Source organism: Tasmannia lanceolata, unplaced genomic scaffold (assembly GCF_043159265.1).
Source record: "Tasmannia lanceolata isolate RefF3 unplaced genomic scaffold, GAP_Taslan_0.1 ptg000020l, whole genome shotgun sequence".
Lineage (NCBI taxonomy): Eukaryota > Viridiplantae > Streptophyta > Magnoliopsida > Canellales > Winteraceae > Tasmannia > Tasmannia lanceolata.
This window is the reverse complement of record NW_027518697.1, coordinates 1066603-1082226: the sequence shown is the minus strand read 5'-3', so window position 1 is coordinate 1082226 and position 15624 is coordinate 1066603. Positions and strand designations below refer to the sequence as shown.

The window sequence follows — 15624 nt, the reverse complement described above, 5'->3', positions numbered from 1 at the left end:
ATTTGGGATTTATTCGGCCAAAGGACGGCCTTCTGATGTTCAAGCATAGAACCTCTTAAGTTGATCAAGATTTGTTGGTTCTGGCAATATTTCTCCATTTAAATTACGGAGCTTGACGGCTTTTCCGGGTAAGATTTGGTCCACAATGTATGGTCCTGACCAATTTGGTTTGAACTTGCCCCTTGGGTCAAACATTGGTGCTCGATTCTCTTTTAGAACAAGATTGCCTTCTTCTAAATCTCTGACCTTAACCTTTTTATTAAAAGCACGGGCTATTCTGCGCTGATAACCTTGCACATGGTAAAGCGCCTTTAATCTCTTCTCGTCTAGCATGTTCAACTCTTTATACCTGGCATCTGCCCATTCATTTTCTGGTAACTTGACTTCAGTCAATACTCGGAGCGAAGGTACACGGATCTCAACAGGTAGCACTGCTTCCATCCCGTAAACAAGAGAGTAAGGGGTTGCCCCAGTTGAAGCCCTAATTGATGTTCTGTAAGCCCACAAGGCGTATGGTAACTTATTCGACCAATCTTTATAAGTTTCTGACATTTTGCTAATGATAGTCTTGACATTTTTGTTTGCAGCTTCTACCGCTCCATTTGTCTGCGGACGATAAGGCGAGGATTTATGATGCTTAATCTTGAACTCTTCGCAAAGAGAGATTACTTCCTTCTTGAAATGAGATCCATTATCTGAGATAAGTTCATGGGGAATTCCATATCTGCAAATTATGTTGGTGCGTATGAATTTAGCAACTGATGAGGATGTAAGCTTTGCATAAGAAGCGGCCTCAACCCACTTGGTGAAGTAATCAATAGCAACGAGTATGTACTCGTGACCATTAGACGACTTGGGAGAAATCTTGCCAATGATGTCAATTCCCCATACCGAAAACGGCCAAGGAGAGGTAAGAGAATGCAATTCGGTGGGTGGTACATGGATGAGATTCGCATGTATCTGACATTTATAGCATCTCTTCACAAATGTGTGACAATCTGCTTCTAATGTCGGCCAATAATACCCCAGACGTAGGATCTTCCTTGCCAACATCTTCCCATTCATATGAGGCCCACACACCCCTTCATGAATATCTGCGAGAATTTCTTCTGCCTGATCTTCAGTGACACATAAGAGTTGAATTCCATCGAAAGACCGTCGATACAACTCTCCTCCACAAATGACGAAATTAGCTGCCAATCTCTGCAAAGTCCTTATTTCTTTACTCGACGCCTCATTGGGATGCCCCTGGCCTGAGATGTAGTTCTTTATGTCTGTATACCATGGCTTTCCATCGGGACATCTTGCAGCTATTTCTATAGCATCAACATATGCAGGAGCCCATTGCTCTTGAACCGTGATGGGCCTCATCTTCATATTGTGAGGTATGTCAATCATGGAAGCTAACGTTGCTAAGGCATCGGCGAATCTATTCTTCAACCTTGGCAAATAACTGAAAGTGACGCGTTGAAATTGCTTAGCGAGAATATCCAAGTATTCATGATATGGCAATAGCTTTTCTTCTTTGGTTCTCCACTCTCCTTGAGTTTGGCAAATGATTAGCTTCGAATCTCCATATACGTCAAGATTCTCTATGCCTAAGGCCAATGCAGCCTCAAGCCCAACAATGCATGCTTCATATTCTGCCATATTGTTGGTGCAATTGAATTGTAACTTAACGGCAACGGGGACATGCTCATTTCGAGGCGACACAAGCAATGCCCCTACTCCTTGTCCTGTTTGGTTTGCTGCTCCATCAAAATAGAGGGTCCAACCAGTTTCTGGATACTCATCTTCAACCATCATGATCTCTTCATCTGGGAACATCGGCTTGAAATGCTGACTTTCTTCTCGGGGTGCTTCCGCCAATTGTTCAGCAATGGCTCGGCCCTTTACTGATTTTTGGGTTACATGAGTGATGTCAAATTCAGACAACAATAATAACCATCTGGCAGTCCTGCCTGTCAAGGCTGGTTTTTCAAAGAGATACTTCAGAGGATCCATCCTCGACAAAAGCAGGACCTTATGTGATAAAAGGTAATGCCTGAGTCGCTGAGTGGCCCAAACCAAGGCTAAGCAGGTTTTTTCTAGGACAGTATACTTTTGTTCATACTCCAACATCTTCTTGCTAAGATAATACACAGCCTTTTCATGCTTGGTTTCTGGATCTTGCTGTGCTAACATACAACCCATTGTGGTTTCTGTTACTGACAAGTAAAGCAGCAATGGATGCCCCGGTATCACTGGTGCTACTATCGGTGGCTCAGACAAACTTTGCTTTATCTTTTCAAAGGCCTGCTGACATTCCTCTGTCCATTCTTTGGAAGAGTTCTTCTTTAAGAGCTTAAAGATAGGTTCACAAGTTGATGTCAGATGAGCGATGAATCGCCTTAGGAACTGTATCCTTCCTAGGAATCCCCGAATTTCCTTCTCGGTTCTAGGCGGTGGCATCTCCTGGATAGCCTTAATCTTCTGAGGATCTACCTCTATACCCCTTTGACTCACCATAAATCCAAGCAACTTACCGGAGGTAACCCCGAACACACACTTGCTAGGATTCAGGCGAAGCTGGTATTTGAGAATTCTTTCAAAGAACTTCTTAAGGTTCGGGATATGATCTTTCCTTTCCTTGGCTTTTACAATCATATCATCGACATAAACTTCGACTTCTCTATGTATCATGTCATGGAGCAAGGCTGTAGCTGCTCTTTGGTATGTCGCACCGGCATTCTTAAGACCAAATGGCATTACCCGATAGCAATATGTCCCCCATTGTGTAATGAACGAGGTCTTAGCCATGTCCTCGGGTGCCATCTTAATTTGATTGTAGCCCGAGAAACCATCCATAAAAGATAGTAATTCATGCCCGGCCGTATTGTCCACCAAGATATCGATATGTGGTAGAGGGAAATCATCTTTTGGACTTGCCTTGTTCAAATCCCTGAAATCTACACACATTCTCACCTTTCCATCTTTCTTCGGTACAGGTACTATATTTGCGAGCCATTCTGGATATTCCACCACTTGCAGAAATCCAGCATTCAACTGCTTAGTAACCTCTTCTTCTACTTTCAAGACCCACTCAGGCTTCATTCTCCTTAGCTTCTGCTTTTTAGGTTTAATCCCAGGCAATAAAGGTAGCTTGTGCTGAACAATGTCTTCGCTCAACCCGGGCATATCTTTGTAGGACCAGGCAAAAACTTCTTTATATTCCTTAAGTAGGTTTATTAATTCATCGCGCTCTTCAGAGGATAGAGTATTTCCAATTCGTATTTCCTGTATTAAATCTTCTGTTCCGATGTTTATAATTTCGATTTCATCTTTAAGAGGCTGGGCTCGGCGCTCCTCCTCTTGTTTGAGCATATGCTGCAATTCAAGGGGAGTTTCGTCGATCCCCCCTTCCTCATCTGAGGAGGGAGTGTTATCATTATTATTAAAGTCAGAAGCAAACACAGAGACATACTGAGAATCAGATTTCATTGAATTGAAAGAAGTTACATCATTATCATTGGACTCATCCTGAACAGGTTCAGGATTCACATAGTAAATAAACTCAGAAAATGACTCGCCTGGACTAGGCACTGACACTGATTCACTCGACTTGACTAGACTTGACTTAGCAATAAAATAAGATGGAAAAACATCAGAACTCCAGTTTGAAAGATTTTCTGTTGCAGGTGCAATCTGACTCTGAGGTTCAGTAAAGGTATCATTACTCTGAATAACTGCCACTAGCATATCTTCACAATCTGTCTCTTCTTGTTCTTCAGAATAGTAATCAACATCAGGCACATTTTCTTCAAACAAAGATTCCAGCACATCTGGCTCAAGGTAGACTAACCAGTCCTCAACAGTTTTCTCAACATAATATATCGGCGGTTCTGTTTCTGGGAGAGCAAGGCCACTGAATATTTCAAAACCGGGTATCATGATCCCTGTCACTGAGTCATACCATGGTTCAGAAAACCCATAGTATGGAAACGTCTCACCTTCTTTGATAAAATGACCATTCATTGATAAGGGATATGGAGCCATTAGGAGTACCCTTCCGGTGCGGCGGATTTCTTCCTTCAATTTCAACAATTTTTCCATGGCTTCCTCCTCCTCTTCAGTAGGTACATATCCAAGACCGAAAATTCCATGGTTTGCTTTGATTGGGCGCCAGTGAGATGCCTTGCTTGGATCACGGCCCAAATTCATACCAGGGAAGTAGTTCATTTTTCTCATCATCTTGGCCACCACAGAACTGATGGCGAACGGCAAACACAACTCCTCCCGAGAGGCATCCTTGTAAGAGATAACAGCAACCTCGAATGCGAAACCATTCAAGTTGTAGTCATCTGCTTTTGCAACTGGAAGGATCAAAGTTTCTCCTGTTATTTGCCCTATTTCTGGCTCTTCATCACCTCTGACAGTGAACAACTTCCCATCTTTAATGAACTTCAATTTTTGGTGAAGGGTTGAAGCGACAGCACCTTCCTTATGCAACCAGGGACGTCCTAGAAGCATATTGAACGAGGCTTTGATATCAATAACTTGAAACTCAACCTCAAATTCTTGACCGCCCATAACGATCTTGGTGGTGAGGACTCCGACCACATTTCTTCGGGTATTGTCATATGCGAGGATACCAAGGGTTGATTCGGCAAAATCAGTGGGACCGAAACCCAAGGTAATGGCAGTTCTTAATGGACACACATTCAACGCGGATCCGTTATCTACCAACACAGATGGTACTTTCTTGCCTCCACAAACAATAGTGACATGAAGAGCTCTAGCATGATTCCGACCTTGAGGAGGCAGCTCTTGATCTGAGAAACTAATGGCCCTGGTGGCCTGGGTTAGAGCAACAACTTCAGCCAGTTGCTCCGGAGATATCTCTGAGGATACCTGTGTTGTATTCAATTCTTTTAACACAGCCTCTCTGTGTTTCTTTGATGCAATCAATAATCCCCATACAGATATAACAGCCTGAGTTTTCTTTAACTGCTGCACAACTTCATCATCTGGATCTTTCACATATTGCGGCTCCTCTCCTCGAGCCAATGCCCCTGGATTTTCGACTCTCAATTCAACAGGTTTGAAAATTCTTCCGCCCCTTGTCACATGTCTGACTTCATCCAATTCAGGCTCATCATAAGTGATAATTTGAGGGACTTGTGGCTCATAGGTGATTACCAAGGGAGGTACAGACTCTCTTAGGTGTGATTCATCACAGAATATGATTTGGGGTTCAGAGATGGGTTCTAAGGCACATATGAGGGTAAGAGGGTCAAACTCAGGATCTCCTATGGTTATGGCATTAACGGCAGCAGGAGGATTTGCATGACCAGGTAATGGGTTTTGGGTGACATTGGGTCTTGGCTGGAATGCAATGACTTTCTCATCAATGAGTTTCTGGATTCTAAATTTCAAGGCAATGCAGTTGTCAGTAAGATGACCAGGACCTCTGTGGTACTCACAGTGTAGGTCAGCTCGCCAACTTGCAGGTAGAGGATTGGGGGGAGGCCGGATGGCAGGTAAGGTTATGCAACCTGAAGCAAGACACTGCTTAAGCACCTCTGAAGATGGAATGGGAAGAGGGGTAAATTCTACCCGGGTTTGTTGCCGAGGTGCGGTTGCGGTTTGAGCATAGTCCATTACTAAAGGTTCTTGGGACCTAGAGGATTGAGCATTGGAACGGAAAATACTATTGACTTGGGCTGGAGGGGACTTTTTGAAATCTCTGGGGTTTGGGTTGCTACGGTTGAATACACCTTGAGCCATAGCCTCCTCTATCTGGGTGCCAGCCACGATGAAGTGTTTGAAGTCTGGATAGTATTGCAAAGACATGTGATACTGGAGCTGGGGGGAAATATTTTTCATGATTATCTGGACTTGTTCTTCCTCAGACGGGCGCTCCATCATCTGAGCTGCTATTCTCCTCCATCTTTTCACAAAAATCAAAAAGGATTCCCTCAAGTCTTGCTTTGTTCTCTCTAAATCCTTTCTGGTGATTTCTGTCCCATCATCATATTTGAATTGCCTGATGAACTGCTCGCCGATATCCTTCCATGTCCTGTAACGAGTCTTGTCCAAGACCATGAACCATCTCCTCGCAACCTTGGTTAGGGAAACTGGGAACAATTGAGCCATTTGCTCAGAAGATAACCCTTGAGGCTGACACATGATGGTGAACATTTGCAAATGTGTGATTGGACAACCCACACCATCATATTTGTCGAAATCGGGCATTTGAAAATTGGCAGGAAGGCGAATTTCGGGAAATAAAGTAAGATCACTGGGATTGAAACCACCCTGGTCTTGAAACTGAATGTCTTGAACTTTCCTGGTAAGAGTCTCTAATTTCTCCATAACAGACTTATCAACCATGGACTGAGAAGGCCTACTGTGATTCTCGCTGTACTGCTCTTTTTCTAAGTCTTCTTCGACTTTATCAGGGATATTGATGAACACTGTTTGGGCAGGTGCTACTGGAGTAGCTGCTTGGCGCATAGGCCCTTTATCCTTGGACAACGACGGTCCCAACTTTTCAGAAAGCTGAGCCTTGATAACTCGGTTTTCTTCTTTGAGTTCTTGAAGCTGTTGGAGAATCAAGGTAAGAGTATCGGTAATAGCAGCGGGTGGAAGACCATCTTGGTTGTCTGCCATTGGTGAGGATGAGGACGGGAAAGAAGGAGATGCTGGGGTTCTTAGAGAAGGTGGCGGAAAAACAGATTTCCTCTCTAACCGCGAAGAGACCCGAACCCAAGGAGTATTAGGGTTAGCTATGATGTTTATTGCCCTGTAATATCCGAAAGACATATTTTAAAATCAGAGAGAAGAATAGACGATGATGCACACATAGACAAAGATAATGAAAGAGAATGATGGACTTTATTGATCAATCATTAAAATTTGAGTACATGGTTCAATCTTTCAAAGATAAACATGGAACTAAGCATTCTTTTTAGACTTCTTCTTCGGACGACAATCTTCCTCAACTGACTCCTTTAAAGGTTTGATGATTCTTGCATCCCAAGCAGATGAAACAGCTTTGACAATCTTGGGCTTGAGACCCTCAGGCGGATAGAAATGATGAAGGGGAGGCACAATGGATTGCTCCCTTCCATACTGACGCTGAATCCTGGCAGGAACATAAAAGGAAGTCTTTTTGAGACCAAGAAGGCGAACGTAGTTAGCTTCTCCGGTGTTGAAGACAGCTTCTTGGATTCCGGGAATTTGCCAATAAATCTGATCTTCTTGGCGAGAATTTAACCATTCAACCCAATCGCTTTTATGATCGAAAGAAACATCATGACGCCATTCACTGAAGGTGTATAACGTATGATCAAAATGGACAGGAGCTGCAATTTTTAGCTTGTGGCATAACCACACTTGAAGTAATGCAGGACATCCTGAGAAAGACCCAACGAAAGAGCGAATATAAGAGCTTGGACCTGAACTGGCACGAAGGTGAGCCATATCATCCAATCCATTGAAAGTTTCTGCAAGCATAGTAGGAATTGGATTGGCGCCACGATCCATTTGATCAACGAGGTCCAGAAGAACAGCTGACGCAAAGCGAGAAGGCTGGACAGTGAGGAACCTAGCAAAGGAGCAGAATCTCAAAGCGCGCCGTCGAGCTTTTTGAATATCAACAGCACCAATGTATCCAACAGGAGGGTAAATGTCAATCAGTCGCTGCATGGACACTTCTTGGCCTTTCATGAAAGAGTTCATGGATTCATCTGGATTATCCATCAAGCAAAGGAACAAAGGACGATAATCTGGAACACAGGATGGCTTCACTAGAGGGCCATCCACAGGATATTCCAATAAGGCACACCATTCTTCAAAGGTGGGACACATTTCTTGGTTGCCAAAACGGAAGACATGATGATCGGGATCCCAACACTCTGATGCGGCATAGAGTAATCCCCAATCGAGCTTGATGGTTGCCACGTAGCCGAAGAGATTTTTCTCTTGTTCACTTATGGCGTAGATATGGGATTCTCTTAATGTACCACGGATCCAATCAAGAATTGTACGAGTAGACATAGTGCCCGTAAGCCAAGAGAAGGGATATAAGAATGATCAGGATTACATGAACACGAGATTGGGATAAGTTCCTGCCAGTACAAGGAAAGTATGAATACATGATCGAATCACACGATAGAAGAATGAAAGGCATACGATCGAAAGATTAGATGAGATAGCATAAGATTGCTTTCAACGGATAGATCAAGAATGACTAATCCTATGAGATCTTTGGAAATGATAGGATTTATATCCTAACCCCTAAAGGAAATTTTTTTTTTAATCTCGCACATTTTAACAGTGTGACCTGAAGGCATCAACCCTAATCCTAATCAAGCGGAGTGGAGAGAGGATCTCGACTCATGACTTTGTTCGTGTACCTAGGACCGATCGTAGCCATTGGAAGATGGTCTACGGCCTAATCTAGACACAAATAGGCAGGATATCCTAAACTAGGCTCACACACGTGATGCACATGTGTTCGTATACTACATGCATGTGTGGGTTAATCTAGGGGTAAGGCCAAGAGTTCCCTTAGCGCGAATCCCTGTTCGATATACTGTACCAGTGTCCGGCGTATCAGTACGTGAACAAGAGATCCGTTTACGTACCATAATGGTACTAGGCTAAGGGTGGAATGCTTCTCTAGCACAGAGGCACCAGGTGATGAAATCCCAGTCAACCATGCTAGATAACACTCCGGGTTCCTAAAATAGGACGTGTGTGCACGTGAGATGCAGAGTTTAGATGCAAGTGATGTAAGTGTGTGCAATATGTTTGCGCAATCTATGATGCCTTCAGGTTTTGTTAGATTAAGTTTGAGTAAAGTGTGATGAGAAAATAAAACAAGACAAACTAATCTAACAAGTATAGAGTTTTTATGAGCCAATTAAATTAAATTCAAATGAATTATCTTTTGAAATTTTAATGAAGTTAGGTGGTCCCCAGCAGAGTCGCCAGACTGTGGTACCCTGATCCCGCGAGAGGGGTGTGGGGCGCGAGCCGCCGCGCTCTCTCTCTTGGTCTCTCGTATCCACGCGATTGGCGTGTGCATTTTAATTGTTGATTGTAATTCGTCTTTTATGTGAACTTGGGATTACTAAGGCAATCCGAATTCCACACGAAAGAGACTGACAGAGTCGCCACCTAGATGTGGGATCTAGGACCCATAATTAACCAGAAATCTAGACTCGCTACCTGGTTACGAGAATGGAAGGTATGGGGAGTTATCCACCACATGCACCATTCCTGCCCGATAATCGGTCTTCGATTCCAAAAGCTAACTCTTTTAAATTTATTTTAAATGGCTCATTCAACTCTATGTTAAAGTGCGAACTAAGTGACATGCATCCTAACATCTAATTTCAATGTGAATCCTAAATGTGTATCTTGATTTATTAATTTGTCTGGATTCAATCGAAGTGAAAGTTCTCATAAAATTCTAATTTCATGGAAAGTCCTAAGTGATTTGATTAAGCATTTACAAGAAAATTAATATACAAAACACCACAATTTGTTGTGGTGCCGACTCGCGGGTGGTATGCCGTCAGACATCCAAGCTGCCTACGTACCCAAGCCTCACTGGGATCAGAGTCGACGTAGTTCGGTGCACCTAAGCTAAGTTACATATGCCTAACTCAACTAAGACACCGACCTAGACGGGATTGACTGTTTCAACAGTTTTAGGAGAAGTTATTTAATTCAAGTTGAGGATTTTATTATCTTAGGATTTCATCTAAGATGCTATATGATTCTCATCTAAATGCAAATGGTCCCTTAGACTAATGCAGGTTTGCCTTACATCCTAGTTTACTAGGCTTGTCCTAGGGAAAGATTGGGTGACTAGTGTAACTAGACCTATGGCACGGTTGCTATACATAGCAAGCGTCCGTGATGAGGCTGGACTCCTAACTCTAGGACTCTCTAAAACTTAGGACACGACACGACACCGGTGTTCCTAAATTAGGCTCTAAGGGTCCTTACGACGGAAACCGTGATCCAACGGTTCCGAAAGACACAAGACAAATCGATTTAAATTCTCGAGGTTAGTGAAAAAAAAGATGGAAGAGATGATGAAATAGTGTGAGGGAATGAGAAAGATAGAGAAAGGTGCGACTGAACTTGGGAGTGCCAAATTGCCTACGTACCCCGCGATGGGGATCAAGCCACACGTAGTTCCGCTGGTGTGGTTGCTTGGATTTTGGAAAACAGGATTGGTATTTGGATCAGGAATCGGGTTTGTATTTGAGCATTGGACTTGAGATTCAGAAACATTGATTTAGCAATGGGATTTTGGAATTGGGAATTTGCATCAAAGAATTGAGCATATAGGAATCATCAAGGGTTTGAATTTTGGGAATTCAAAATGGGCGGGCTTATGAGATTCGGTCAAATGGATTCAGACATGCGACTCAGATTGTGTTGGGATATGACTTGGTTAGGCAAAAGGGAGGAAGTTCTATTAGGTGTAAAAGGGCATTAGTAGAATAGGGGAATGACTCGGTTGTGACATGGAAGGCCGCAACTTGGTCGAATGCGACTCGGTTGCATTGGGATGGGTTGATTAAGGAATTGGATTGAGTCAACTAAGGGGAGAGTCCAATCGGTTAAAGAGGTTGAGCATACTCGACTAGAGAGTTGGGTCAACTCGACTAGGGAGGTTGGCTAGAGTTGACTCAGTTGAGCTGGGTTGGGATCCCACTTGGATGGATTGTATTGGGGCGATTTGACTTAAGCTGCAGGTGGCCTGGCTGGGTTAGATTTAATGTAACCAGATTTATGGATAAATGGTTTGCCTCAGTGAGTGGACAAAGGTATGGCTTGGGTTGATGTGACTCGGTTGAGTTGTGCTAGGGTCAGGTTAGGTGGGGTTAATGGTTGAGTTGGATTGGATTGGGTTAAGGTCAAGTGCGGGTTGACTTGGCTTAGACTGGATTGGAACTGGTTGAGCGTGGATTGGGGTGCGGCTTGAGGTTTGGGTGGTTGGAGTATCTTAGGAACCAATAGGGCAAAGCGGCTCTTAAGGGGAATGAATTAATTGGGCCGAATGGGCCCGATGGCCGGGTTAACTGGGTTGGCCGGGTCTATTGTAGGGGTGTATGAGGGTACTGTTGGGTGGATGAATGAAAGGCATGTGGTGTATGATGTGTGGCTATGGTTATAGGGTTTAAGGCTTATGGGTATGGGTTTAGGTGTGGTTAATGGTTAGGTTGGATTGGGTTAATGGTTAGGGTCAAGTGAGTCGGGTCTAAGTTAGGAGCAAACCCGAGACTAGCCATGGTCTAACTAGGAGGAAGCAGGGTACAAACCAGGGTGCGGACCAGGGTGCACCAGGGTGCGAACCAGCAGGGAACCAGGGTGCGAACCAGCAGGGGAACCAGGGTGCAACCAGCAGGGAACCTGGGTGCAACCAGCAGCGAACCTGGGTGCAACCAGGGTCTAACCAGAGTGCGAACCAGCAGGGAACCAGGGTGCGAACCAGCAGGGGAACCAGGGTGCAACCAGCAGGGTACAAACCAGGGTGCGGACCAGGGTGCACCAGGGTGCGAACCAGCAGGGAACCAGGGTGCAACCCGCAGGGGAACCATGGTGCAACCAGCAGGGAACCTGGGTGCAACCAGCAGCGAACCTGGGTGCAACCAGGGTCTAACCAGAGTGCGAACCAGCAGGGAACCAGGGTGTGAACCAGTATCGAACCTGGGTGCAAACAGCAACGAACCTGGGTGCAACCAGGGTCTAACCAGAGTGCGAACCAGCAGGGAACCAGGGTGCGAACCAGTATCGAACCTGGGTGCAACCAGCAACGAACCTGGGTGCAACCAGGGTCTAACTAGAGGCTAACCAGGGGGAACCAGGGTGTGAACCATTAGGGAAAAATAAAAATGAAGATAAGATGGGTTAAGAGAAGAGGGAAACATGTATAACTTCAAAGTCTACCATCAAGAAGAATGAGTAAAGATTGATCCTAGATGCTTCCTAACATGGTTTTTCTTTTAAAGTAAAAGATATGCATGAAAACAGACCCTACATAGAATTGAAATAAATGCCTACCTCTTTGAAAACCCACTTTGTGTTTGATTTTTCTTTGATCTTAATTCCTTGAAGATGATTCCTTGCTTGATAATGACTGCTTTTGATATATATCACCCAACGTATCACCCGATCCGGCAAGGATGGCCGAACCCTTGAAGAGATGAGGGAGAGGGATGAATTTTCTAAGAGAGGGATTCTTTTTCTTCTCTTTCTTGGATGGTGGGATGAGAGGGTATTTATAGGAGAATGGGATAGGAGGTTAGGTGAGGTTAGGTGAGGTTAGGTAAGGTTAGGTGAGGTTAGGTAAGGTTATGTGAGGTTAGGTGAGGTTTGGGTGGTTAGGATGAGAGGAGAGGTTAGGTGAGGTTAGGTGAGGTTTGGATGGTTAGGATGAGAGGAGAGGTTAGGTGGTTTTGGATGGTGAGACCCAGGTCAAGATCTGTCATTGATCTAACGATTTACGGAAATCGGGTCTCGGAATGGAATCAGGGTCCGGGCTATGAAGTGACCCTAGCTTATTTTGTCCCGATTGATGATCCGTAAAGTCAGATCAAGATATTAATGACCTAAAACATATAAATCAATGATAGAGGGGGTTCTCACATGGATTTAACACACTAAATTCACTAATCAGGGTATTTTTCAATTTTTCGGATCTAATCATCTCACCAGGTACATCTCTTTATCATTTTGTTTTTTTCAAAAAATTTGAGGATGGATCAATATATTAGGTTATTGTTGGTTAAAGTAAAGCAAAATGTGGGTGTCTACACAAACCCTCTCCTCAAAACCCACCTCTAACCCATTTCTACTCTCAAACACCCAAACCAACCACCAACTACCACCACCATCCTCAAATCCGGCATCGCCACCTCCACCATACCCATCTCCTCCTATACCTCCACCATCTTCCCCATCACCGCCGACACCACCAAAGAAAAAGAAGAAGAAGAAGAAGAAAACAGAGAGAGGAGAGAAACCGAGAGAGCAAGGAAGGAAAGGGGGAGGGTTTGCCGCCACCATCGCCATCTTCCCACCTCCGTCCATCTTCTCCGTCCATCAACTCCACTACCACCGCTTCCCACCATCAAAACTCGCTTCGAAAACCCCTCTCCTCCATCCATCCACCATCGAACCCTCTTTTGTTTTTTTTTTGTTTTCATTTACAAACCCACACCAGAGCAACCATTTTAGCCGGCCACTTTGTCTTCTCCGACCATCCCCTCCGGCAAATCAAATTCCAACCTCATTTCACGCCCCATTTCTGCAACTCAAATCATCATCTTCAACCCACTTCCCTGTTCCGACCACTTACTTCACCATCTCCTCGTTTATCGCCATCCCCACAACCCATTACCCATTTTCCACAAATCTAACCTCATCCTTCTTTTCCATAGCAGCCGACACTGGAAATCCCTGTGAAACCCATTTTAAATCCCCCACTTCAATTTCCTTAGGCCATATTCCTTCTTCGGTCGTATCATCCGATCTCACCGGCACCCCCTTCGCTTCAATTCCGATCGCCATCAATCAGTACAAGCTCTCGCTACTAGGGTTACCATCATCTCTCGTTCCATCACCGGCGATCTTCGTCAAATCCGACGGACCCCCTCAGATCCGGCAGCAAAGAGGACTCATCGCCCAGCACAAGGTGATCTTCTGTTTTTGTTTTGTTTTGTTTTGTTTAAATTCGTTAATCAGAGTGCGGGTACTATGATGGTTTTCTTTTTTTTTACTGCTTGTTGGTTAATGCTCATTTCTCGTTTCTTATCCCCGTTGCTTTTATTCCATGACCATCTTCATTGTCTGTTTCCATGGCCAGAGTTGGGCCTCTCTGTTCAGTAGGCTGTTGAATAACCTTGTGGAGTGAAAGAGTTAGTTGAATCATTGTCCTTGAGTAATTAGAGAATTTTTCTTTTTCTCATGTGTGGATTGCTGATACCACCAAGGCTTTATTACTTACATACAAATTGCTTGCTGTTCTCTGTTGGAGTTAGTCCCGAAAGAAAATGTCATGAAGCACATCGATCTGTAATGATAGTAGTGCAATTATCGAAACAGGGGTGGCCCATGTCATTGCTTTAGCGGATGATATAGGCACTATTATGTTTAATAATTGCACCAGCCGAATGTGTTTCTACCGTCCTAACTACTCTTCCATGACCCTTAGGTTGCTCGAGGAGCCTTAAATTCATACATCATAGAGGCTCCCTTGAGGATGGTGTTGTTATAATATATGCGAGATTCCCTTTAATTTTGAGATTGTATTGGCCATTTATTGAATTAAAGAGCCCATTTCGAGGTTCCTCTCATTATGTTTCAGAACTTTCATCGAGTGTTGGGATTCCACCGACTTTCGTGAACACTTCCGTCGAGTTATGGTGATGACAGAATGATTCTTGAGCCAACCCTTTGCCCTTCACATCCTCTTTCCCTTCTTAGGATTCTTACAGGGTATAGGGGTTTTCCCTTCTTCCTGAGGTCATCATTTCTTATAGGATTCAGGGGTTCCACCTTGCCTTCTTCTTGGAACTACTCTCTTCACGTTCCTTGGGATACTCTTCGCGTTTCGGGATCCCATCGATCTTGGGAATACTTCGTCACTTCTCTCGGGTCAAGGCGACGACGGACGGCAACCTCCTGAGCCAAAACCCCCTTTCGATCAAAAGAGATAAAAATACATAAAAATCAAATAACAAAAATCCAAAAAACACAAAAGCGTTTTTCGAAAAGTTGTTTCGAACTACGTTGGCTTGATCCCTTTTCACAGGGTACGTAGGCAGCTTGGGATCGTCATCCCAAGTTCAGTCAAACCTTTTCAATAAAATCGTTCAAACTTTTCAATAAAATCTTTTAAACCCTTCAAAAAAAATCATTTCAGCATCTGAAAATATCTTTCAAGCTTTTCTTAAAAATACAAAAAAACCAAAATCGGCAAGGATGGTGATTGCCAGGTCACTCGGAGCCTTCTTTTCCTTTCATTTCCGATTTTGATCGTGGTTTGCCGGTGTTATCGGTTTTCCGACGTTTCATCGGGTTTTGGGACGGGCGATGACGTAGCGTGGCCCCTTCACAGGGACTGTCCTCGCCGAGCCCAACGATAGGCTATGACGATCGTGAGACTTATCCGATCTTTAGCGGATCAGGATCGCTGAGCTTGATTCATTAGAGTCGCTCCCTGAGCCTATCGTACGTTCCCTTTTATTTTCCCTGGCATTTTGGGGCCTGCGCATACCGTCTATTTTCTATTTTCTGATTCCTTTATTTCGTCGCATCTTTTAGCTTATCGTGTGTTTTCTTTGATTCCTTGTGAGTTTACTTTCAGCTTGCTTATTCCTTGTGCGTTTAGTTTCACATGCTTAGCTGTAGATGTTTACTGCTTTTCTGCTTACCATATCTGATATTGTTTGCTTAGCTGTAGCTGTGCATGCGGATGTTACTGCTTTCCTAGATGTGATGAGTTAGGACTAGATGCGATGAGTTAGAATTTCGATGTTTATCTTCTTTTGCCCATCCCCGGGTCGTGCATGCTTAGATAGACGTTTTCTCGGGGATACTCGTTCCCATTTCACA

At 44.0% G+C, this 15624-nt stretch overlaps 1 protein-coding gene across 1 annotated transcript; it reads right to left on the bottom strand.

Moving 5' to 3' along the window:
- Positions 1-6843: 6843 nt before the first annotated feature.
- On the bottom strand, positions 6844-12248 carry LOC143855232 (uncharacterized). The gene is made up of 2 exons (XM_077365467.1): positions 12070-12248; positions 6844-8111 (listed from the first exon to the last, which is right to left on the bottom strand). Exon 2 carries the CDS (start codon positions 8038-8040, stop codon positions 6937-6939), a length of 1104 nt encoding a protein of 367 aa, XP_077221582.1. The 5' UTR covers positions 8041-8111; positions 12070-12248; the 3' UTR covers positions 6844-6936.
- Positions 12249-15624: the final 3376 nt, after the last annotated feature.